This window comes from Aotus nancymaae, unplaced genomic scaffold, assembly GCF_030222135.1.
Source record: "Aotus nancymaae isolate 86718 unplaced genomic scaffold, 86718_ANA_hifiasm-v0.15.2.pri h1tg000016l, whole genome shotgun sequence".
Taxonomy (NCBI): domain Eukaryota; kingdom Metazoa; phylum Chordata; class Mammalia; order Primates; family Aotidae; genus Aotus; species Aotus nancymaae.
The window spans coordinates 76,465,630-76,488,462 of NW_026988428.1; the positions used below are offsets into that span (position 1 = coordinate 76,465,630).

At 45.1% G+C, this 22,833-nt stretch overlaps 1 protein-coding gene and 2 pseudogenes across 1 annotated transcript in view; 2 read left to right on the plus strand and 1 right to left on the minus strand.

Moving 5' to 3' along the window:
- The window catches only part of HEBP1 (heme binding protein 1), a 27,090-nt gene extending 13,822 nt beyond the window's left edge, over positions 1–13,268 (minus strand). Inside the window, exons 1-2 of the mRNA XM_021671979.2 lie at positions 13,134–13,268; positions 2,166–2,304 (exon numbers count right to left, since the gene is read on the minus strand). Of these exons, the coding sequence (XP_021527654.2) occupies positions 2,166–2,304; positions 13,134–13,211 (217 nt within the window). The 5' untranslated portion in view covers positions 13,212–13,268. The remainder of the gene's footprint in view (positions 1–2,165; positions 2,305–13,133) is intronic.
- Positions 13,251–14,519, plus strand: LOC135268137 (uncharacterized; annotated as a pseudogene).
- Positions 14,520–14,581: 62 nt separating this feature from the next.
- LOC105713800 (5-hydroxytryptamine receptor 7-like) lies at positions 14,582–18,099 on the plus strand (annotated as a pseudogene).
- Positions 18,100–22,833: the final 4,734 nt, after the last annotated feature.

Sequence of the window (22,833 nt, forward strand, 5' to 3'; positions counted from 1 at the left end):
ACCAGTACAACTCTAAAAAATTATTTGGCAATATATATCAAAACTGTAGATTATCAGTATCTAATTTCTTTCTTCCTTTCTCTCTCTCCTTCCCTCCCTCCCTCCCCTCCTTCCTTCCTTCTTTCCTTACTCTTTCTCCCTCTTTTTTCTTTTCTTTCCTTCCTTCCTTTTTTCTCTCTTTCTTTCCTTCTCTCTCTCTTTCTCTTTCTTTTCTGTTCTTTTCTTTCTGACAGAGTCTTGCTCTGTTGCCCAGGCTGCAGTGCAGTGGCACGATCTTGGCTTACTGCAAACTCTGCCTCCTGGGTTCAAACAATTCTTGTGCCTCAGCCTTACTTCCAAGTAGCTGGGATTATAGATGCGTGCCACCACGCCCAGCTTATTTTTGTATTTTTAGTAGAGATGGGGTTTCCCTATGTTGGCCAGGCTGGTCTCGAACTTCTGACCTCAAGTGATCTGCCCATCTTGGCCTCCCAAAGTGCTGGGATTACAGGTGTGAGCCACCATGCCTAGCCAGTGTTTAATTACTTTCTATTTAAAAGGTCAATTTTAAGGAAATCATCTAAAATATGGAAAAGGTTATAGGTAATAAGATATTCGTTACAGCAGAATTTAAAATTCTGTTCAAAACAGGAGTATGTCTAGGTATATTATAGACACATGATGCAATATAACATAGCTATGAATTATGCTTAAGAAGACTGGCAGTAGTGGAAAATAATTATGAAATAATAACTAACAGAAGCAGGATATGTAATTGTAGGAACACAGATTACATTAAAAAGCCCTAAAAATAGATATTCAAAAGACAACATTGATTGTATTGAATGAGGGAATTAGGGAATACTGTTTTGTTATTTTCAAGGTTTTCTTTAGTGAGCTTTATAATTCTTACACATATGTTCATCTTAAAAAATGTTAAGACAGTATTAAGAAGGAAAAGATTTCTTCCTGACCTCTTACAGGTTAACATATCTTCCAAAGCCTTATTACTTTAGTCCTAGTAAATGTTTAAATTTTTTTTGAAAGTAAGTTTATTAAGAAAGTAAAGGAATAAAAGAATGGCTACTCCATAGACAGAGCAGCTCCTTTTAAATGTTATTAAGACTAAGAAATGTTTCTAGCTCTCTATCAGCTTGAGAAACATCTTAAATATTAAACACAACATCTCTTTTTTCCCCCTTGCTTTCTGACCCATTTTTGTTTTGCAGTGATTATGAAGTGCTACCCAAATTAGAGAGCTAATGAGTCAAACACATTTTAAAATATGGTTTACATCTAACAGGTACACCTTTCATGAGACTTCAGGCTTATCGTTTTAAAAGTAGAGAGGTGACCAGCCTGAACTGCCAAGTTTTTTTTCTTTGAGGCAGAGTCTCACTCTGTCACCAGGTCCCAGGCTGGAGTGCAGTGGCACGATCTCGGCTCACTGTAACCTCCACCTCCCAGGTTCAAGCAATTCTCCTGCCTGAGCCTCCTGAGTAGCTGGGACTACAGGCATGTGCTACCATGCCCGGCTAATTTTGTACTTTTAGTAAAGACGGGGTTTCTCCATGTTGGTGAAGCTGGTCTTGAACTCCCAACCTCAGGTGATCTGCCTGCCTGCCTCGGCCTCCCAAAGTGCTGGGATTACAGGCGTGAGCCACCACGTCTGGCCTGAACTGCTGAGTTTTTAAGAGTAGGAGAGCCTAAGAATTCTCAGACCCTTCATTTGCCAGACAGGGTCTGGAACCTCATTGCTCACTAAGCCTCAGGTCCCAGCAGAATCTGAGCTACCAGGGGGCTGACTCTGGGGATCTTTAACCTGAAACTGGCCTTGCCTTGTGCTGTGGCTTGACTTACAGTGGGCACATGTCACCTAGTCAACCATCCAAAGACATAATAAGCACTGTAGGGTTGAAAAAAAAAAATAGAGCATATGGTCCCACACCTGGGAGTGAAGCAGGAACTCGGAGTAAGCAGGGATGCCTTCAAGTGAGGGACAAGCTAGGGGTTTCCTCAGAATCCTGCAATAAACTCCTTGTTCACGCAGTGGAGGAGGTTCATGGGCCACTGAAACAGGTCGCTACAGGTGCCTTGTAGCCCCTCACTTGTGTTTACCCTTGATGAAGTTAGACCTTGCAAAGCTGGCCCCTGAGACCAGAGCCACTTCCTGCAGGGGTACTCACCCTTGTCATTGGTGCCCCCCGCGTACTTTGCAACCTTGGGCATTGCTTCCCGTAGAGCCTCATCCACAGGCTTATCTGTCACTTCTACTGTGGCAAACTTGCCTCCTTCACAGGCCCTTTCTTCATAGGAGACTTCTTCCTAGAGAGAGAGGGCACAGTGTTTAAGAGGTACGAAGTAGCAACTTGTGACGTCTCCAGAAGCAGTAACTGTCCAGCTACGGGAGGTACAGAGGGCTAAGAAACTTTCCTTGGTGCGTCTGGCCATAGAGTAGAAGAGACAGGCCTGAGTATAAAGAGCCTTGAGAAATAGATTCTGGGATTCCTGTAGAGACAACATCCAAAGCAGGAAACTCTTATACTTGATATTCTTGGGGAGATAAAAGAAGATACTGCATCCTGAAATGCCAGAATGCTACAAAAACGGAACATTCAGAGACCGAAAGACCTCTCGGAAATTAAAAATCTGATAACGGAGAAGAAAAATTCAGTAAAAAGGTTGGAAGATAAAGTTAAACAAATAGGAGATCCAGAAAAAAAAAAAAGAAGAAAAGAAAAACTTAGACGGGAGGAAACAAAAAATACGACGACAATCCAACAAAACTGTGAAGCCCCCAAGATTAGGCTCATTCTAGTAGGAGGGCTGCAATTCAAGAAGAATCAGAGTTCAGTTGTCCCTTGGCATCCTTGGCATCCAGGGCCTCTATGGACACCAAAATCCACGGATGCTCAAGTCCCTGATATAAAATGGTGTAGTATTTTGCATATAACCCCCACACATCCTCCTATATACTTTAAATTATCGCTACATTACTTATAATACTTAATACAATATAAATGACAAGCAAATAGTTGCTATTCAAAATTTTATTTATTTCTTTATTTTAGAGACAGTGCTCTGTCACCCAGGCTGGTGTGCAGTGGTATGATCATGACTCACTAGCCTTGACCTCCTGCGCTCAAGTGATCCTGCCACTTTGGCCTCCTGAGGAAGTGGAACCACAGGTGCACACCACCATGCCCTGCTAATTAAAAAGTTTTTTTTTTTTGGTAGAGTTGCCATATGTTGCCCAGGCTGGTTTCAAGCTCCTGGGCTCAAGCAATCCTCCTGTCTTGGCCTCCCAGTGTTGGGATTATAGGCATGAGCCACAGTTAGAACCGCCTCAGTTTGCAAAATTATAACTGAGGAAATTATGACAGTGAAAGAAATCAGACCTAACCTACTCATCTTGCTTCTAACCCTTAAGCTGTCCTTGTGGATTTCTGGGCACAGGCCAAACTAACTTTGGGAAGGAAATCAGTTCATGGTTTGACTGAAACAAAACTGATGACAGCCCTTTCCCAGTAAGACCCCCTTCTTGCCTGGGGTTCAGTTTGCCTTTGCAGGACTAACAAATTAGCTAACGATTAGAAATTACAAATTAGGGGTCATGCAGCCTCTGGCTCCAAGAGTCTGAACCTCCTCAAATTGCTCCTGGGGATAACATCACTGTTGTAAATCCCAAGAGCAGTGCTTGCGATATTTTGCAGACCCTGCACTCAGTGGATCAGCTGACATCACCCAGACCAGTAATCTGACCCAACCAGTTCTGCCTTTGCACCAAGCAAGACAGCAAGAAAACCTAACTTCAACCCTCCCATGACTTCATCTCCAACCTGACCAGTCAGCACTCCCCACTTCCCAAGTCCCTACCCGCCAAATTATCTTTAAAAACTCTAATCCCCGAATACTCAAGGAGACTGATTTGAGTAATAATAAAACTCTGGTCTCCGCACAGCCAGCTCTGCATGAATTATTGTTTCTCCATCGCAATTCCCTGTCTTGATAAATCTGTTCTTTCTAGGCAGCGGGCAAGGTGAACCCACTGGGCAGTTATACCATGCCTGGCCTCTATTGTTGATTTATATATTTTTTTATTGCTGTATTGCTATTATTATGTTTTGAATATTTTCCATCCATGGTTGGTTGAATCCGTGGATCCAGAACCCACAGACAGGAAGGGCTGACTGTAGTTCTGTTCACACTGCGCTCCCAGACACATTATATCCTCTCCCTAACTCTTATCTCTCTACCTAACCTGCTTAATGCTCAGCTCCACTGTCTCTTTTCACACAAATCCTTCTTTCATCTCTGCATCACCACTTTCTGCACTGAGTCCCTGTCCTTGTACTAACCCTTCCCTGGTGTTGAGACTCATTATGGACCCCTGCAGCTTTCCTTCAGCACACCCCCTGCTCTTTGCCATGTGATTGCTCATATAATTTAATTTTATATTCCTGGATATACAAAAGGCAGTGTTCTTCAAACTTTAAAAAAAAAAAATCACAATCCATAAGAAGGAAAGCAATTTTACAGCCTGCCTTATCATGAATATATACATAGTAAAAGTTTCACAAAGTAATGCTTTATCCTTATGGATGGGATGCATCCTGGTTCGTTTTTCTTGTTGTTCCTTCCCCTATCCTGCTTTCTTTTCTTCTGCTGTACTAGAGTGAATTTTATTCTATCCCATTAGAAGAAGAAAAGTTGGCCTATGTTCATCTTACTGTCTAGTAATGAACATTATTATAGTTTTAACAATCTGCAATAAAGCTTTTATGGGCAGAAACTATACTGCAGAGCTTTGCGTGTTAGCAGTGCAACAGATATTTATTTGATTAAGGTTCTGTCTCTCTTAACAATGATTATGAAAAACAGACACATGGTTGGGAACCTGGCTGCCCTAGACTGGTCAAATAGATGTTCATATAATATCCCAGACTGAAGATTCTCAACTAGGGAAGAGGGTGTGACTCCCAAAGGGACAGAAGGTGCCTCGGGAGGAAGGCAGGACTGTAGGGCTGTGAGTGGCAAGTGTACTCTGAATGAGCATATTTAATATTTCTTTTCTTTTTGTTTTTTTGAGACAGAGTCTTGCTCTGTCACCCAGGCTGGAGTGCAGTGGTGTGATCTCTGCTTACTGTAATCTTCGCCTCCCAAGTACAAGCGATTCTTCTGCCTCAGCCTCCCAAGTAGCTAAGATTATAGGCGCACACCACCATTCCTGGCTAATTTTTGTATTTTCAGTAGAGATGGGGTTTTGCCATGTTAGAAAGACTGCTCTCGAACTCCTGACCTCAGGTGTTCTGCCCATGTGGGCCTCCCAAAGTGCTGGGATTATAGGTGTGAACCACTATGCCTGGCTTTAATACTGCAATTTTAAACCTGAGTGCCAAGTTTGTACTTAAACTCCCCTTCACATAGGGTAGAGGAAATTGCGCCAGACCAGGAATCATGAGGCCGCAAGTCAGCCTTGACTTTGGGGCACTGTGATGACTCATTCTGAGGCTGCTGTGAAGCCCTCCATCTGGTGAATCTGACATTTCCAAAGAGCCTTCAGTAACAAACTGTTAAGTAAACTTAGGGTGCTTTGCTCTTTCTGTTTCAGCGGAGAATTCCAGAACTCCCCTTTCATTTGAGAGCGTACCTACTCTTGGCACTTGTAATGTTTTAAATTCCAGAAACACTATCCTGTGAATCACAGAAGTTCAGAACTTAAAATGGTTTTAAAGTTTACCTAAGCTAACTAATTTTATCAAGGAGAAAATGAACCAGAGAGACTGAGTTGCTCAAAGTGATGTGACTACTGAATGGTGAAACTGAAACAAAAATTCCAGTTCCCAAACTCCAGTTTACTCCAGTCTAATACTTGTTGCAAGGTTCTCTATAGCTATGGGGGGTGAAGTGAGCATTTAAACCTCTCTCCTCCCCCTCCCCCTCCCTCTCCCCCTTTCCCTCTCCTCCTCTTCTCTCTCTCTCTCTCTTTTTTTTTTTTTTTGAGACAGAGTCCCACTGTTGCTCAGGCTGGAGTGCAGTGGTGCAATCTTGGCTCACTGTAGCCTTAAGCTCCTGGGCTCACATGATCCTCCCACCTCATCCTCCTGAGTAACTGGGACCACAAGTGTGGGGTGAAGTGAGCATTTAAACCTAACCTTCCTTCCCCTCCCCTCCCCTCCCCTTCTCTCTCTCTTTTTCTTTTTTTTTTTTTTTGAGACAGGGTCTCACTGTTGCTCAGGCTGGAGTGCAGTGGGTGCAATCTTGGCTCACTGTAGCCTCAACCTCCTGGGCTCACATGATCCTCCTACCTCATCCTCCTGAGTTGCTGAGACTATAGGTGTGTGCCACCATGCCCAGCTAATTTTTTTGTATTTCATTTTCTGTCTTCTTTTGTAGAGACAGGGTTTCTTCCATGTTGCCCAAGCTGGTCTCAAACTCCTGAGCAATCCAATCCACCTATGTCAGACTCTTTGCTTTTTAAAAAACTTTTCCTCTCTCTCTCTCTTTCTCTTTCTCTCTCTCTCTCTCTCTCTCTCTCTCTCTCTTTCAGATGAGGTCTTGCACTGTTGCCCAGTCTGTAACCTCTCTCTTTAGCCACTATATTAGATACTTTGGGCAGACAGTTGTATGCCTGTGTCGAATTTAGAATAGAGGTATCAGAAGTCATTTTATGCAGTTACTTATTTTACAAATGGGAAAACCAATGGCAAGATCTCACTGGAGAAAGAGCTAACTGGCTCTCTCCTTTGGTCTCTTTTCTTCTTTTATTCATTTAACCAACAATTACGAAGCATCTATTCTGTGCTGAACATTGTTCCAGGTGATACAAGACAGAGATGAAAGATTTGGTTCCTGATACCAGGATTGGCATGGCCTAATAAGGGAAGATGCCAGGAAAACAGAAGGTTATCATCTGATGATATTTCTAGGGGGCAAGGCTTGCCAGCGCAGTATGAGAACACAGGTAAAGACTACTTAGATTAGTTTGAGGGGCATGGGTGTATGTGATAACATGTTTGGGAAGGTCAAGCTGACTTTGAAGTGTTTACAGATTACCCAACTGGATGTTCAGTCACTAATTCATTGATTCATGGAATAAACAATCAAAAACCTCTGCCAGGTGCTACAGATTTGGAGACTAATATGATAGGGATAATTAGGAGGGTGGTGAGAATTACACAAATTATTGTATAATGCAGTAAATGCTCTGATCATTAAGGGAGAGGATTCCAGGTAATGGGTACCACAGGAGTAAATGAGGAGAGGTCAAGAACAGTATGATGATGGTGAGTACAAATAGTACAGATAGTTGTGGCTGGAGCAAAGACTGTGTTCTGGCAGGGGCCAGATCCCAGAAGAACTCAGAGGCTGCTGTGGGAGTTGGATTTTGTAACTATTAATCCAGTGATGGTGATTTGATAGCAAGCCAGTTCATCTTCCCTAAATTAGTTCAACTGACATTTGTGACCTAAACATAGGATTTTGCAAGTGTGTCTGAATCTTGAGTGGAGGGTGCCTGCAACAGAAAAGAGATCTAGAAAATGGCTCGAGTGATCTGGGCTCTCGGCCTGTTCTCCAGGCGGCAAGTCCACAGCAAGGAAAGAAACAGTGCCAAGAAGGGACTCCAGCTTGACTCGGAGAGCCAAGTCCCCCATGATACACCTATCATCCTTTAAGGCTTGACTCAACTCCACCTCCTCCTCCGGAGTGATCCCTCCTTTCTATGAACCCCTAAAGTCAGATAACTCTAGAGCTGGAAGGGGTCTTATGTGTCCATCAGTTAATCTCCTCCTTATATAGATGAGCAAACTGTCTACTGAGCAGTTGGACACACAGGTTTGGAGCTCAGCAGCGGACTGGCATAGAGGTGTAAATTTGGGAGTCATCAGCGTAAGAGGAGACCAGAGCTGTGAATGAGGTTGGAATTGTCCAGAGGGCATGTATAGGGCACTCTACACCAATGTAACTGTGTTAATTAATTGTCCATGTAAAGGCATTCCTTCACCAAGTTCTTAACCTGCCTTTGATGATGCAGGCACCACTGAGCTTTTCCCTACTTTGCCAGCCACACCCACAGCACCTGCTCTGCAGCTTTGTGCTCTTTCCTTTAATGCCATGGTCATTTCCACACCAGGGCCTTTGTGTCTGCTACTCCCTCTCCCTGGAACATTCTCCTCCTGCCTTTGTCTGGTGCCCTCCCTACTCATCTAACAGGCTCAGAGAGGATCCTGACTTAAAACAGTTCCCCATGATATTCTTACCCACCCTTGTATTTTCATAACACAATACTTATTTTAATTACAATTAAATAATGTGTTGAATTCCCACCTCCACCCATAAGCCCCACAGGGTCAGGACTGTTTCTCTTGTTCACCTCTGTATCTCTCTGTACCTGGATGTACAACATCTTGCATATTGTAGGTACTCTAGAAATATTTGTGAGAAAGGGGAGATGCAGAGTAAAACCTGTTTTTACTCTAATGACAATGAATACAATGACTGAAATAGGTAGGCAGAGAGATGAAGACCTCATCTAATAGGATCTCATGGAGAAAAGCTGGGCCACAATATATTAAACCAGTTCTGGTGCAGGGATCACTTGTTTTCATGGCATCTGTATCCAAAACCACTCATTTGAACCACTGGACCACTGTGAAAATTCAGACTTGAGAGATGGAATTGTAAAACTATTCTAGTTCTCCAGGGAGCTCTATTTAAATTTATTTAACTAGAATTCTCTATTGCTGTAGAGAATAAGGCAGCTAAGTTAACACAGTCTTGATTCTTAAAATTTAATATCTTTGGTGCATTTGCTTTTGACATGGAACACAATAGTCCTCCTTCACCCACCTCCATTAGCCTATGCTCCCAATCAGATCCTAGATGGGGATTTTGGCCTGTGGCTACAAAAACTAATTTTCAACATTCAGTGGGAACCTTGGTCAAGTTCAAGTCCCAGACAAAGGTCTAGCAAGAATGCCTCCGGCTATGGGATTTGCAGGTCCTTTGAAAGGTCAGTTTTTTTCTTGCCACTTCATGTAGTGGGTATACATGCTAAGGATGGAAGCCTGCTTTCTCATTACAAGAATATACTCATCATAATAATTAACTTAACAGAGTACTTTCTGTTTGTCTGTGTTATTTTAAATGCTTTACATGGATTAATTCACTCAATTCCTCCTATAACCCTGTGAAGAAGTTAGTGCTTTAATCTTCATTTTCAGATGAAACTGGGGAACAGGAGTTTAAGTGACATGCCCAAACTGCAGTGGGTGAATGGTGGAGCCAGGACTCAAAGCCAGGCTATCACGTCCTAACCTGTGTGCACAGGCCGGATGCAAATCCGATAAGGATATCAGTTATTAATATCAGTACTGCACTGAGCATCCAAAGGCACACCCAATCCAACACAGAGGGCTGTGTATCCTCCTCCATCCCTGAGCGATGAAGAAGGCACCTGATAAGGTCTGCAGCAGCACTGGCCTCCCTGCCAAGTACCTGGAATCAGTCCTGAACATCTGGTGAGCCTGAAGCCTATGCTATATGGGGAACATGGTATGCCATCCATTTGCCCAGGAGGGTGGACAACAGTTTCTGATCCAGGCTGTTTCCAGGATAAAAGAGGTAATTTCAGGGACAGGCTCTCTTCAAAAATAATAATAATACCATAAAGTTTGTATATTAAAAAAAAAAGGTTTACAAGTATCTATGCATAATTAATTAATTTCACATTGGCATTGTTATTCTCATCTTAGAGTTGAGGAATGCAAAGGCTCACAGGGGATGTTAAGTAACTTATTCAAAATTTATTGTAAAATTAGGGGGAAGCTAACCATTACCTTCTCCAACCAAGTACTAGTGTTGAACAATTTTATAACTGGTCATCTCATTTGAACTTCAAAACAATCTATGAAGATATGAACTATTATTTTTTCTCACAATTAGCTTCAGAGGGGCTAAGTTGGCCTGTGACCACACAGCTAGAAAGAATGAACTGAGATGAGCACTAATATATGCTATTATTATATTTGTAGACTACACTACTTTACAAAATGTTTTCATGGTTTTAAAGAATTTAATATTTCTTGGTTGGATGGTGGAAGAAAAAGTATTAAAAAATTTTAAAAAAAGAATTTAATATTTATAGTAACTCTGGAAATAGATGGAAAAGATATTTTATACCCATTTTACAGCTGTTGAAACTGAGGTTCATTTGGGTTAAATGATTTGCTTTAGCTTGGTACCAGTATCCCATATGGCCCCATATTCCCAACAAACACTGAGGGAAGATGCTTATTAGGGACTTCTACTTATCCCAAAGACCCCAAATTAGCAGCAGGTGACATTGTATCAATAAGAGTCAAACAGGAAACAGAAAGTACTAGTGTATTTAGAGCAGAGGCACCTCGATGCAAGGAATTGGTTACACAGATAACAGAGGGGCTGAGATGCCAGCAGGGGACAGAGAGGCAACCTAGAGGTTAGTAAGCACCCTAGGAGAGATGGAGGGAGGCTTGCCTATTACCTAAGTTCAGATACATAGATTACTGGATAGAAGCTAGAACCATGGTAGTCTGTGTAGTCAAAGCCAAAGCCACAAAGAAGCTTCTAGTAGGATAGATCTGACAGGGTGGAGAAGGAGGAGGAGAAATACTCTGCTCCCTTCTTCCTATCTCCCAGTAGTGCTTCTCACTGAGCAAACCTAGCTGGGAGCCGGCTGACATCTGGCCTGGGAAACAGAGGCTGAATGGGTCAGCCTCAACTCCACAGGGAGGCAGCAGAGCAGGGGATGGGTGAGGAAGGAATCTGAAGGCACAGGCCATGGACCAGCCCAGACCCTCCACCTGCGTGGGCCATCATCATGAACCCAAAAAGACAAAGTGAGGCTCATTCCATGACAAAAAGCAAGAACACGTGGATTCTTTAAGTGTTAGAACCACAGGAACCTTCATCAGGGCTGAGTGTTAGGAGAAAGGCTGTGGTTTGGGGTGGGGCAATTACTTGGTGGGGAGGCCAGTGATGCTGCAGACCTTATCAGGTGCCTTCTTCGCTGCCCAGGGAGGAGGACAGGCAGCTCTCCGTGTTGGCTTGGGTGAGTCCTTTGGATGCTGAGAGCAGGACTGATATTAATAACTGGCATCCTATTGGATTTGTGTCCAGCCTGTGCACAACTATGTTAGTTAAAACCTACTCAAAACCACAGCCTCACTCCTAACACTCCCTATTCCTCACTCCCCTTCCCTGCTTGCTTTTCTTCACAGCACTGATCACCATCTGATCCATGACACATTTTATTTGTTCATTAGCCAATAAAACCTAAGTTCCATGAAGGCAAAGACTTCCGCTGGTTTTACTCTTTTATCCCCATTGCCTAGAAGAGTGCCTGGCACATAGCACTCGAAAAATAGTTTTTGTTGAATTAATTTTAAATTGGGTGATTTCACATAAGAATTTGGATATATAGTTTTCCTTAAAAATTTGGCAACACTGTTTCATATCACATCACTGCATAGCAACAGGTGGCTGGAACTGCCCTTTATAGATGGGGACCTGAGATCACTCTCTAATTTGCAGTGAGTCTCCATCATGCCTTAAAGCCTAAAACAGCCAGCTTCACCCATTTCCATTACCTGCCTGGCTGCTGCAGGCATTCAAATGTGTGACCTCTGATTAGGGCTAAACTGTTCATTCTACATAGAGCTGGGGAAACAGAGATAAGAACAGGTGAAAGGTCTTTGGTTGCTTGAAGAGTTCAGATTAGAGTCTAATTGAGGGCTTTTGTGATATGAAGATCATTGCACTAGGTATCAGAACTTGGCCCCCAGGCAATGCAGTCCTTTCACAAATGAGGCATCGTATTGGGAGCTCTGTATACAGCTGCACTGTACAAACTACCTGTCCACCAGGAGATTATAATCTAGCAGCAGACTCCTTGTTTTCAGGGGTGGAGTTCAGTTAGCTCATGTTAGCACTGATATAAATTTGGGGGAAGTAAGCAACTATGGCTCTTTTCACTCATTCTGTATTCTAGGTACCCAACTCCAGCAGATCTAATTGGCCAAAAGCAATGGTACAGCTCTGGGCCTTTGTACATGCCCTTATCTGTTGTGTGCACTCCTACACATCCCTGAGGCCCAGCTCAGGACACTCCACTGAAGGCCCCATCATAGATCCCCGGCAGAATTCACTGCCCCTGTGCTCCCTGCCTACATTTACATCTATTCTGCACAGATCTTGTTCTTTTACACAGTAGTCCCCCCTTATCTATAGCAGATACCTTCCAAGCCCTGCAGTGGATACCTGAAACAGTGGGCAGAACTGAACCCTGTATCTACTATGTTTTTTCCTATATATACATACCTAAGATAAAGTTTAACCTATAAATTAGGCACAGTAAGAGATTAACAATTAATAATAAAATAAAGCAATTGTAACAATATGCCAGCATTGCTAAGCTTGCACTTTGGGGCTATTATTATGTAAAATTAGGGTTACTTGAACACAAGCACTGCAATACCGCCACAATCGATCTGATCACCAAGCTAGCTACTAAGTGACTAAGGGAGGGTTACAGACATAGCAGGCTGACCCTTGGACAAAAGGGCATTCTGGTCCCAGGGATCAAGATTTCATCCTGTTATGCAGAATGGCCGGGAACTTAAAACTTAGGACTTCTGTTTTTCTGGAATTTTCCATTTAATAGTTATGGACAACAGCTGACCTAGGGTAACTGAAACCGCGGATAAGGGGGGCTACTGTACTCAGTTCTCTAGTACTTTGGAGCTTCTTGCGACGCTCATTTCTGCAAGCGAGTGTCCCTCAACAAATAAAACTGTTCAGAATGTTTGGAATATTTAAACGAAAGAATGCATTCAACAGGCAGTGCCCAACTCGCCAAGTTGGGATTCTCCCCTCGGATCAATCTCTCCTCTTTAGCCTGCTCCTCCCACCACCGGCTGCAGGGTGACCACTCACTTCTCTCCTTCCCAGTCCAAGTGCTGGGCGTCGGAGGGCCGCACTCGCGACAGACAGCAGAACGCACCTTCGATAGCACATTCCTGCCCCACCTGCTCCTCAGCACCCGCTGCAGCCCCGATGAGGGTGGGGGTGGGACGCAGCCACCCTTCAGGTCCTTGGCAGTCCTACGGGCCTACCTTGTCCCCTTTGCTTAGGACCTGCCAAGGCCACGTCTCTACGCTTCCGAACAGCGAGTTCTTGATCATGCCCAACATGTTGTAGCCGAGACGCTCCCGACGCACGGGAGGACGTGAGGTGGCGGGCGGGTCGATGGAGCACCACGGGCGGTCACTACCGGAGGCAGGGTGGCAGGGCCACAGGGCGGTGAGCAGAGAGGCGAGAGGCGGGCTAGAGGGAGGGGCAAGAGGGCGTGGCTAGAGGGCGGGGCGGCCAGGGGGCGGGGCGGCGAGGCAAGTGGGCGGGACAGAGGCTAGTAGGGCGGAGAGGGAGGGCTGGGAGGCGAGACAAGGGAGCGGGGCGGCGAGACGAGGGGGCGGTGAGAGGGCGGGCCAGTGATACGAAGGGCGGGGCTAGAGGGCGGGGCAGCAGGGCAGCAGGGCAGCAGGGCCACGAGGTGAGGGGCAGGGCGGGGCAGCAAACCAAGGGGTGGGCTCGGCGTGGCGAGCCGCAGGGTCGTGCTCCGGCTCTTCTCAGGCGTTCTGCGGATGTCTTGGGAGGGAACCGGGCAGCGGGCCCCAGGCCGTCCCCCTCCGCCGACCCCTTCTCTTATTCCGAGTCTAACCTATCCGCTGAGGCCCTGGAAAGCAATTCTCGCGAGGACTGGCTTTAGGCAGCGGTGGGGAGGAACTTCCTGCCATGCTCCCTCGACCCTCCCTAGGCCGGTCCACCGTTGTGTCCTCTCTCATGTGCCTGAGCTCCAACCTCCGAGCCCTGGGTTCCTCAGGCTTCTCCAGGCCCCCACCCGAAGGTCCGATCCCGCTGGTACAGCGGCGGCCGGGCTCCCTGTCTCGGTAGCCGTCCCTCTACCCCCGTCCCATGACCCCTTCTAGACGACTGAAAGAGCATCCGAACCACTTTCCTGCTGCCACTTTTCCTACCATCCTCTAAATCACAGCTTCCAGCTGCCTTTGTAAGCATGGCTTTGCTCGTTCACTCCTATTCACAAATCTTCTCACCAAATTTCTCACAATTTACTGAGTTGAGTGCCTGCTTTCTGTCAAGTCTTTTACAAATATATCTCTACTCCACACAACACCGACAAGAAATATGTTGGAGCCATTTAAAAAGGAGGAAACCGAAACGAAACTTCTGCCGCTGCCTGAGCCTCTATTGCTTCGAGCCGCGCGGCTGCCGGCCGAGCCCTGCCGGAGAGCCCACGAGCCCGCACGTCCCGGGCGTCCGTCGGGGTTGGAGGCGCCTCCCGCAGGGAGTCCCCGAGCGGCCTTGCTCCAGCGTTTCATTCAGAGGCCGGGGGCCGGGAAGAGCAGGGCCCCGAGGCTGAGTCGGGCGCCCCCCAGCGGCCGGCGCCGGCCTCAGGCTGGGCCGCGGAGTGGAACTGGTGAGGTGAAGCCGGGGTCGAAAGCCGGGGACCGACTCCAGGGGCAGCGGCACTCGGCTGTGCGTGATGGATTTTAAGAGCAGCGGCCACCCGGACCTCTACGGGCGCCTCGGCTTTTTCCTCCTGCTAGAGGTGGGGCGCGGGTTGCCCGACCTGAGCCCCGATGCCGCACGTGCTGGCTCTCGGACGCCGCACCTGCTGAGCTGAGTCCTCGAGGTGATGGCCTGCCTGGCGCCCACCTGGGACGCGCCCTCGGACAATGCCTCCGGCCGCAGGGAGCAGATCAGCTACGACAGAGCCGAGAGAGTTGTGATCGGCTTCGTCCTGACGCTCATCTCTCCGCTGACGATTGCGGGCAACTGCCTGGCGGTATCTCCGTGTGCTCTGCCAGCCCTCCAACTACCTAATCCTGTTCCTGGCGCTGGCCAACCTCTCTTATGGCCGTGGTGGTCATGCCCTTCATCAGCTTCACCGACCTCATCAGGGGCAAGTGGATCTTTTTTTTTTTTTTTTTGAGACGGAGTTTAGCTCTTGTTACCCAGGCTGGAATGCAATGGTGTGATCTCGGCTCACCGCAACCTCCGCCTCCTGGGTTCAGGCAATTCTCCTGCCTCAGCCTCCCGAGTAGCTGGGATTACAGGCACGCGCCACCATGCCCAGCTAATTTTTTGTATTTTAGTAGAGACGGGGTTTCACCATGTTGACCAGGATGGTCTCGATCTCTTGACCTCGTGATCCACCCGCCTCGGCCTCCCAAAGTGCTGGGATTACAGGCTTGAGCCACCGCGCAAGTGGATCTTTGGACACTTTCCGTAACGTCTTTATCTCCATAGATGTCCTGTGCTGCACGGCCTGGATCTTGACCCCGTGCATGATCAGCATCGACAGGTACCTTGGGATCAGGAGGCCCCTCACGTACCGTATGAGGCAGAATGGGAAATGCATGGCGAAGATGATTCTTTCTCTCTGCCCTCTCTCTGCCTCCGTCACTTTACCCCACAGTTTGTTTGGGCTCAGAGTGTAAATGATGATAAGGTGTGCTTGGTCAGTCAGGACTTTGGCTACACGATTTTCTCCACCGCAGTGGCATGTTATATCCTCATGTCTGTCATACTTTTCATGTGCTACCAGATTTACAAGGCCACCAGGAAAAGCGCAGCCTAACACAGGTTCCCTGGCTTCCCTCAAGTGGAGCCAGACAGCAGTAGTCACCCTGAATGGCACAGTGAAGTTCCAGAAGGAGGTGAAAGAGTGTGCAAAATATCTCCATCTTTAAGCGGGAACAGAAAGCAGCAACTACCCTGGGGATCATCGTCGGGGCCTTCACCATGTGCTGGCTGCCCTTTTTCCTCCTCTGATAGCCAGACCTGTGGCACTGCCTGCAGCTGCATGCCACTGTGGGTGGAGAGGATATTTCCATGGCTGGGCTATGCAAACTCTCACGAACCCTTTTATATACGCCTTCTTCAACCTGAGGACTACCTATGGCACCTGCTCCGTGCCAGTACCAGAATATCAACCAGGCACTCTTAGCTGCAGGCATGCATTAAGCCCTGAAGCTTGCTGAGAGGCCAGAGACCTGCCTTTGTCCTGCAAAACTCTGACTACTGTAGAATAAAAGGTCATGATTCATGACTGAAAGTGGAATAATGGAGATGAAATAAAGTAAAATAGAGGTGGAAACAGAAGAAAGTCATTTGCCAAGACTGCAGAATGGAATGCGGCTTCTGTCCTTTCTTGGGATGGGTAAAACATGACAAACAGGGTGATCCAATTTACAAAATATCCTACGAGAGAGATGGTGACCTCTCCTTTTTCCTGTGGATCAGTGCTATTGTGTGTTCTCAGTTTAAGATAGCAGATCATCTCAGCAGTAAGCACACCAACAGAACTGAGTTCCAGAAAGGCAGCAGTTTCAGGTTCTTTGGACATGTCTAAATCCATGCAAGTGGGAGAAGGTTCCAATGCACACTTCCTATGCTTCCGAGTCTAGGTGTCATGGTGAATATTCAGGAATCATTCATGGACAGAATGTATTTTGTTGCATGACAGGAGGGTTTTCCAAGCAAACCGTGATAAACACAGTATTGAATATGTTGCATGTCCATATTAGAAAACAGAACCCAGTCATCATCTAATACAGATGATTTCCCAGAGCAGTGTTTGTTTCAAGCTTCTGTCAAATAGTTTGGCTTTTCTGCAGGGGCCCTGTGACTTCCCCAATCATGTACTTTCTTTGTTAACAAACTTATTGTTATGGTGTAGCTCCGGAACAGGTCTTAGGATGGAGAGAAGCATACAACCTGAGTAAAGCTTTTTCCTGTGCCCTGAAGGGTCCTGAGGAGTGAGGGGGATGCCTTCCATGAGGATTTTTATCTCAGTGAAGCGCAAGTGGTTCCCAACCATATTGTCATTAACATGATTATTGACATGTTTTTGACTTTCATTTTTCACAAGGGTGCAGTGGATCTACCCACGGGATGATCCATAACTGTATGTTATATGGAATAAAGGGTTTTCCATGAAAGGTTGCGATGCTTCTGGAGATGGTGCATAAACATGTTCATTCTTGTTGAGCAGCATTGTATTAAAAACCAAATTGTGTGAAGCAGTCACCTGGACCACATCTGGGAAATGCTCCAGAACACCAGTCTGTTCCTTCTAGATAATTTTTTCTCTGTATTTATTTTTATTTTTTATTTTCAGGCAGGGTATCATCCTGTCTCCCAGGCTGGAGTGCAGTGGTGCAATCTCAGCTCACTACAACCTCGGCCTCCTGGCTTCAAGCAATTCTCTTGCCTCTGCCTCCCAGGTAGCTGGTATTACAGGCACCTGCCACCACACCTGGCTAATTTTTGTATTTTTAGTACAGAAGGGGTTTCACCATGTTGACCAGGCTGTTCTTGAACTCCTGACCTCAGGTGATCCACCTGCCTTGGCCTCCCAAAGTGCTGAGATTAAAGGTGTGAGCCACTGTGTCCAGCCTGTTCTCCATATCTTAAATCAGCTGTGTGCTAAAGCAGTCCTATCCCCTGACTCCCACCCCCATCCACCAAAAAATGGTAGACATGGAGGGCAGGTAAGGGAACAGAAAAATTCTCTTTGCAGATATATATTTTTAAAATGATACCATGTAATAAGTATGAGCAAAGGAGACAGACAGTGATGAGAAAAGAAGAATACCTATGTCTACAAGGGGGAAAATGAATGCAATCCTTCATTTGATAAGAGAGAACTGAGACAGTATTATTTTTCTACAATAAAGCAAGCTGTCCTCCAAGGATAAAGTAGAATTTCGACGTGGATTATGGACTCCTTCCAACTCCTACTGACATTGCTTCTTACCAGACATGTGGAAGAACTGCCTTTCCTGAAAGGGGAGGAAGACACTGTCCTTTCAGTCAAAGCTTGTACAAATTCCTGAACTGGAGATTTGCTAATGTGACCCTGTATACTTATATTCATAATTTAAGTGATTATTTATGGTCAGATACATATTGTTAAACTCGAAAATGTTTTATTACATTATATCGAATAAAGTCTAATTGTAGCTGAAAAAATAAAAAATAATAAAAAGGAGGAAACTGAGGCTTAAAATAATTAAGGAACTTTCCCAGGCAACAACCAATGTGCAGCTTGGTGAGGATTTGAACTCACATCTGTGGTGTCAATGTCCGTAATGCTTTGTACTCTGTCACCCTGGCTTCTCTGATCTGTATCTACCTCTGCATATGGTACTGCTTTCCAACTACCGTGTGAATGTTCAGCTTCCCCCTTGGACTCACTTCTTGAAATTGCCTTCTCTGAAAGTGTCCCTCAAACACTGTGTCCATGAACACTGTGTCGTCCTTCTGTTTGAACTCTCTTCATGAGGATTCTTTTCTCTTTTCTTTTTTGATACAGGGTCTCACTCTGTCGCCCAGGCTGGAGTACAGTGGCACGATCTTGGCTCACTGCATCTTCAAACTCCCTGGCTCAAGTGATCCCCCCATCTTAGCCTCCTGAGTAGCTGGGACTGCAGATGCACACCTAATTTTTGTATTTTTTTGTAGAGACAAGGTTTCTCCATGTTGCCCAGTCTGGTCCCAAACTCCTGGGCTCAAGCAATTTGTCTGCCTTGGCCTGCCAAAGTGCTGGGATTACAGGCATGAGTCACCATGCCCAGCCTATTTTTCTTTTTCTGAGAGAGTATCTTGTTCTGTTGCCCAGGCTGGGGTTCAGTGGTGCGATCATAGCTTACTGCAGCATAGAATTCCTGGGCTCAAGTGATCCAGCCATTTTACCCTCCCAAATACCTGGGATTACAGGTGCGCACCACTACTGCCAGGGAATTTTTAGTGTTTTTTGCAGAGAAGGGAATCTCACTATGTTGCCCAGGCTGGTCTCAAACTCCTGCCTCAATTGATCCTCCTATGTCGGCCTCTCAAAGTGCTTAGATTAAGCCAAACTGTCTGGCCTTTATGAGGATTCTTTATGCTTTTTTTTTTTTTAACCCATTGGTTGCATTGTCATTTTAAATTGCTAACCTAATTGTGGCAGCTGCCCTGAGGGACTGCCTGCTGTGCTTTCATCCTAAGGAAGGGGAAGTTGGGCTGGAGCCAGGTAGTGGCAATCAATAATAGTGGTAGTGTTGACCTCTAGCTTTGTGGTAGAAGATAATAACTTTATTAACTCCAGACAAAAAAGATTTGCCCTTTGACAAATATTTGTTCACTGCTATAAAACAAATTGCCATTTAATTATTTCATAGTTCCTTGACTCTAAGATGCTATTGATTGTAGGAGAGGCCCTCTTATTTTATGTGCCACCAAGAAAGAAAACAAATGCTAAGTAAACTATGACATTCCATTGATTTTAAATGCATCCAGAGACAATAAAATGTGAAATAGCATGCAGCTTGCAATTCATAAGAGATTCTTAGGTTGCTTTGTAAGAGTCTCTGAGTATTTTTGTCTGCTCACAACCATGCCTCCTTTATAACAAGCTAATCTTTTAAAAGGACAGATCTATTTTTCTTTAGCATTTCCCTCACTAGCCACACTCAGAGGTTGCTCAATAAGTGTGAAACGATTAAAAAAATTCTTGATATTACATCTAGTCAATTAGCTACTAAACTAGATACAGTGCAATGGGCTCTATTAGTATGGTCAAGTAGCAAAAATATTTGGGAATCATAAAACATGGGGTGAAAAGACCTGGATTCCAATCTGTCTCTGTCCTACTAGTGTAATGAGTATTTCTTCTGCAAATTTCCTAACCTCTGAAGAACCCACTTTCTTTCTCTTCTTAAATTTAGAGACAGGGTCTTGCTATGTTGCCCAGGTTGGTCTCAAACTCCTAGGCTCAAGTGATCTTCACACCTCAGCCTCCCAAAGTGCTGGGATTACAGGCATGATCCGTTGCACCTGGCCTCAGAACTCACTTTCTACATCTGCAAAGCGGTGGTAATAATGCCAGCTCACAGTGCTGTCGGGAGGATTAAAGGAGCCCAGGTAATAAAAAGCACTGTGTACACTATTACGGGCTAGATTCCCCACACCCATGGTCAAGTTTGTTTTGCTACCAAGAGCTGAACATTGCTGCTTCAAGAGTATATGGGAAGCATCATTTTAGAGTCCAGATTATTTGGTGTCTTGTTTTTTTGTTTTTAAGAATGAAATCTTGCTCTGTCTCCCAGGCTAGAGTGTAATGGCATGATCTTGGCTCACTGCAACCTCCACCTCCTGTGTTCAAATGATTCTCCTGCCTCAGCCTCCCTAGTAGCTGGGACTACAGACGTGTGCCACCACGCCCAGCTAATTTTTGTATTTTTAGTAGAGACAAGGTTTCACCATGTTGGCCAGGCTAGTCTCGAACTCCTGACCTCAAATGTTCTGTCTGCCCTGGCCTCCCAAAGTGCTGGGATTATAGGTATGGGCCACCATGCCTGGCTATTTGGTGTCTTTCTTTATCTGAAGAATTCAGTATGCTGTGAGACATTTTCCTTTGCAATTTATTAGGTATTATGATTGAATATGTTGAGTGTGTGTAAACCGAAAGACAAATTCAGGCCTCCCAATCGACTGAATGGACCCCTCATCTAAACCAAGGGGATTCTAAAGAAAACGGGAAAACTAGTGCAGGTCATAATGGGAAGTGGGGATCCAGTCATGCCTCATTACACTCTCCTCCTTTTGGAATTCAGGCACAACTGACCAGCATTAACATTAAATCTTAAGGCTGAAAAAACAGACTCTTTGTAGCAATAAGACATCAAATTCTAACCCTGTGTAGCCTCATAAGACAGGTAGCAGCTCTGAAAGAAATCAAAATATTTTAGAAGCTGGGTGCAGTGGTTCTCACCTGTAATCCCAGCACTTTGGGAGGCCAAGGCAGGTGGATTACCTGAAGTCGAGAGTTCAAGACCAGCCTGGCCAACATGGCGAAACCCTATCTCTACTGAAAATACAAAAATTAGCCTGGTGTGGTGGCTCATTCCTGTAATTGCAGCTACTTGGGAGGCTGAGGCATGACAATTGCTTGAACCCAGGAGGCGGATGTTGCAGGGAGCCAAGATTGCATCACTGCACTCCAGCCTGGGCAACAGAGTGAGACTCTGTCTCAAAAAAAAAAAACTCCACAAGAAACAGAAAACAAACAAAAACCCCACATGTGAATAAGAACATGGGTGGGTAGACATATTTCGCATCATAAGAGGAGAGAGAGAGGAAAAGATGGATGTCTGGCTATGTACTTTTGGAGGTTGGAGGTGGCAAGTTGTAGGAGCTCCTGCCAGAAGGCTTTCATTTTCTCTGTGAAATAGATTATGAATGATGGAACAGGAAGCAGGAGAGAACAGCTTCCACCATCTTTCCCTATAGGAAAGACATGGGCAAATCAAATAATATTTGGCAATAAGGCATCGGGACACAGTTGCTTTTAATACTAAGTAGGCTGAAATTTATTCTCAAGGTAATGAGGATCTATTCCCTTAAGATTTTTACATAGGGTGGCTAATTAGTGTTCCTGCCTCAGTTTAGCAGTAGTATTTTCTGGTGCATCTGTCACTCTTCTGACTCCTGGCCCAAGAGTATGAGGCTCACGGAGAAGGGGGCATTTCCTCCTCACTACCCCTTCTTCCCTTGTGCAGTCTGCACAAAGACTGCCTTCCGGTAAGCTTTTTAAATTTTTGCATTCCTATATTTTATTTTTAAGTGACATACAAAATTATATATATTTATCATGTATAACATGATGTTTTGAAGTATATACACATTGCGGATGACTAAATCTAGCTACTTAATGTATGCATTCCCTCATAGTTAACATTTGTGTGGTAAGAAAGCTTCATACCCATTCTTTTAGCAGTTTTCTTTTCTCTTCTTTTTTTTAAATAAGAGACGGGGTTTCACCACGTTGGTCAGGCTGGTCTCGAACTCCTGACGTCGTGATCCGCCCGCCTCGGCCTCCCAAAGTGCTGGCATTACAGGCATGAGCCACTGTGCCTGGCTTTTTTTTAGCAGTTTTCAAGAATATTTTGTTATAACTATAGTGTCGATGTTGTAAAATAGATCTCTTGAACTTCTCCTTTCTATCCAGTAATTTTGTATCATTTAATGTGGGAAGTAGAAAAGTTCCTTTTTAAAGTTTCCTTTCTTGTTAAAAAATACGTGTGCTAATAACTTTGTTAAGCCCTATCCTATGTAGCTGTTAGACATGCTGTGCTTATAGGCACGTAGTACATTCTATGTCCTTGTACTTTAACCAAGTTATCTATGCTGTATGTGCTCACAGGCATGTCCCAGCTCTCCATTGTTTTACCTGTTAAGAAAAGTTTTAAGTTATTAGTCAATCGGGTTTTAGTTTAGATTGTGAGGTCTGGCTCCAGCCAACGGAGATCAGACATAGCAGTAAGGGTGACCCCAAATGTATAAGGAATAAATTTGTGTGTATTCCCTTTGTTCTTTGTACTCTCTTGGCAAGATGGCTAGTGAGAATATCCTTCCTGCAGTCCAGGAAGTAAAAATTGTGCTGCTGAAAGATCCTTTGTGTCTGTGCTAATTTTTCTTTGTAGCACCGAGCATGTGTTTCCAACATCTGTTTCCAACATTTAACAAACATCACCCCAATACCCAACCCTCCCAACTGCCCAACCCCTGCTAACCACCGTTCTATTCTCTACTTCAATGAGATCAAGTTTTTTTTTTTTTTTTTAGATGGAGTCTCAATCTGTCACCAGGCTGGAGTGCAGTGGTGCAATCTTGGCTCGCTGCAACCTCCACTTCGAGGATTCAAACGATTCCCCTGCCTCAGCCTCCCGAGTATCTGGAATTACAGGT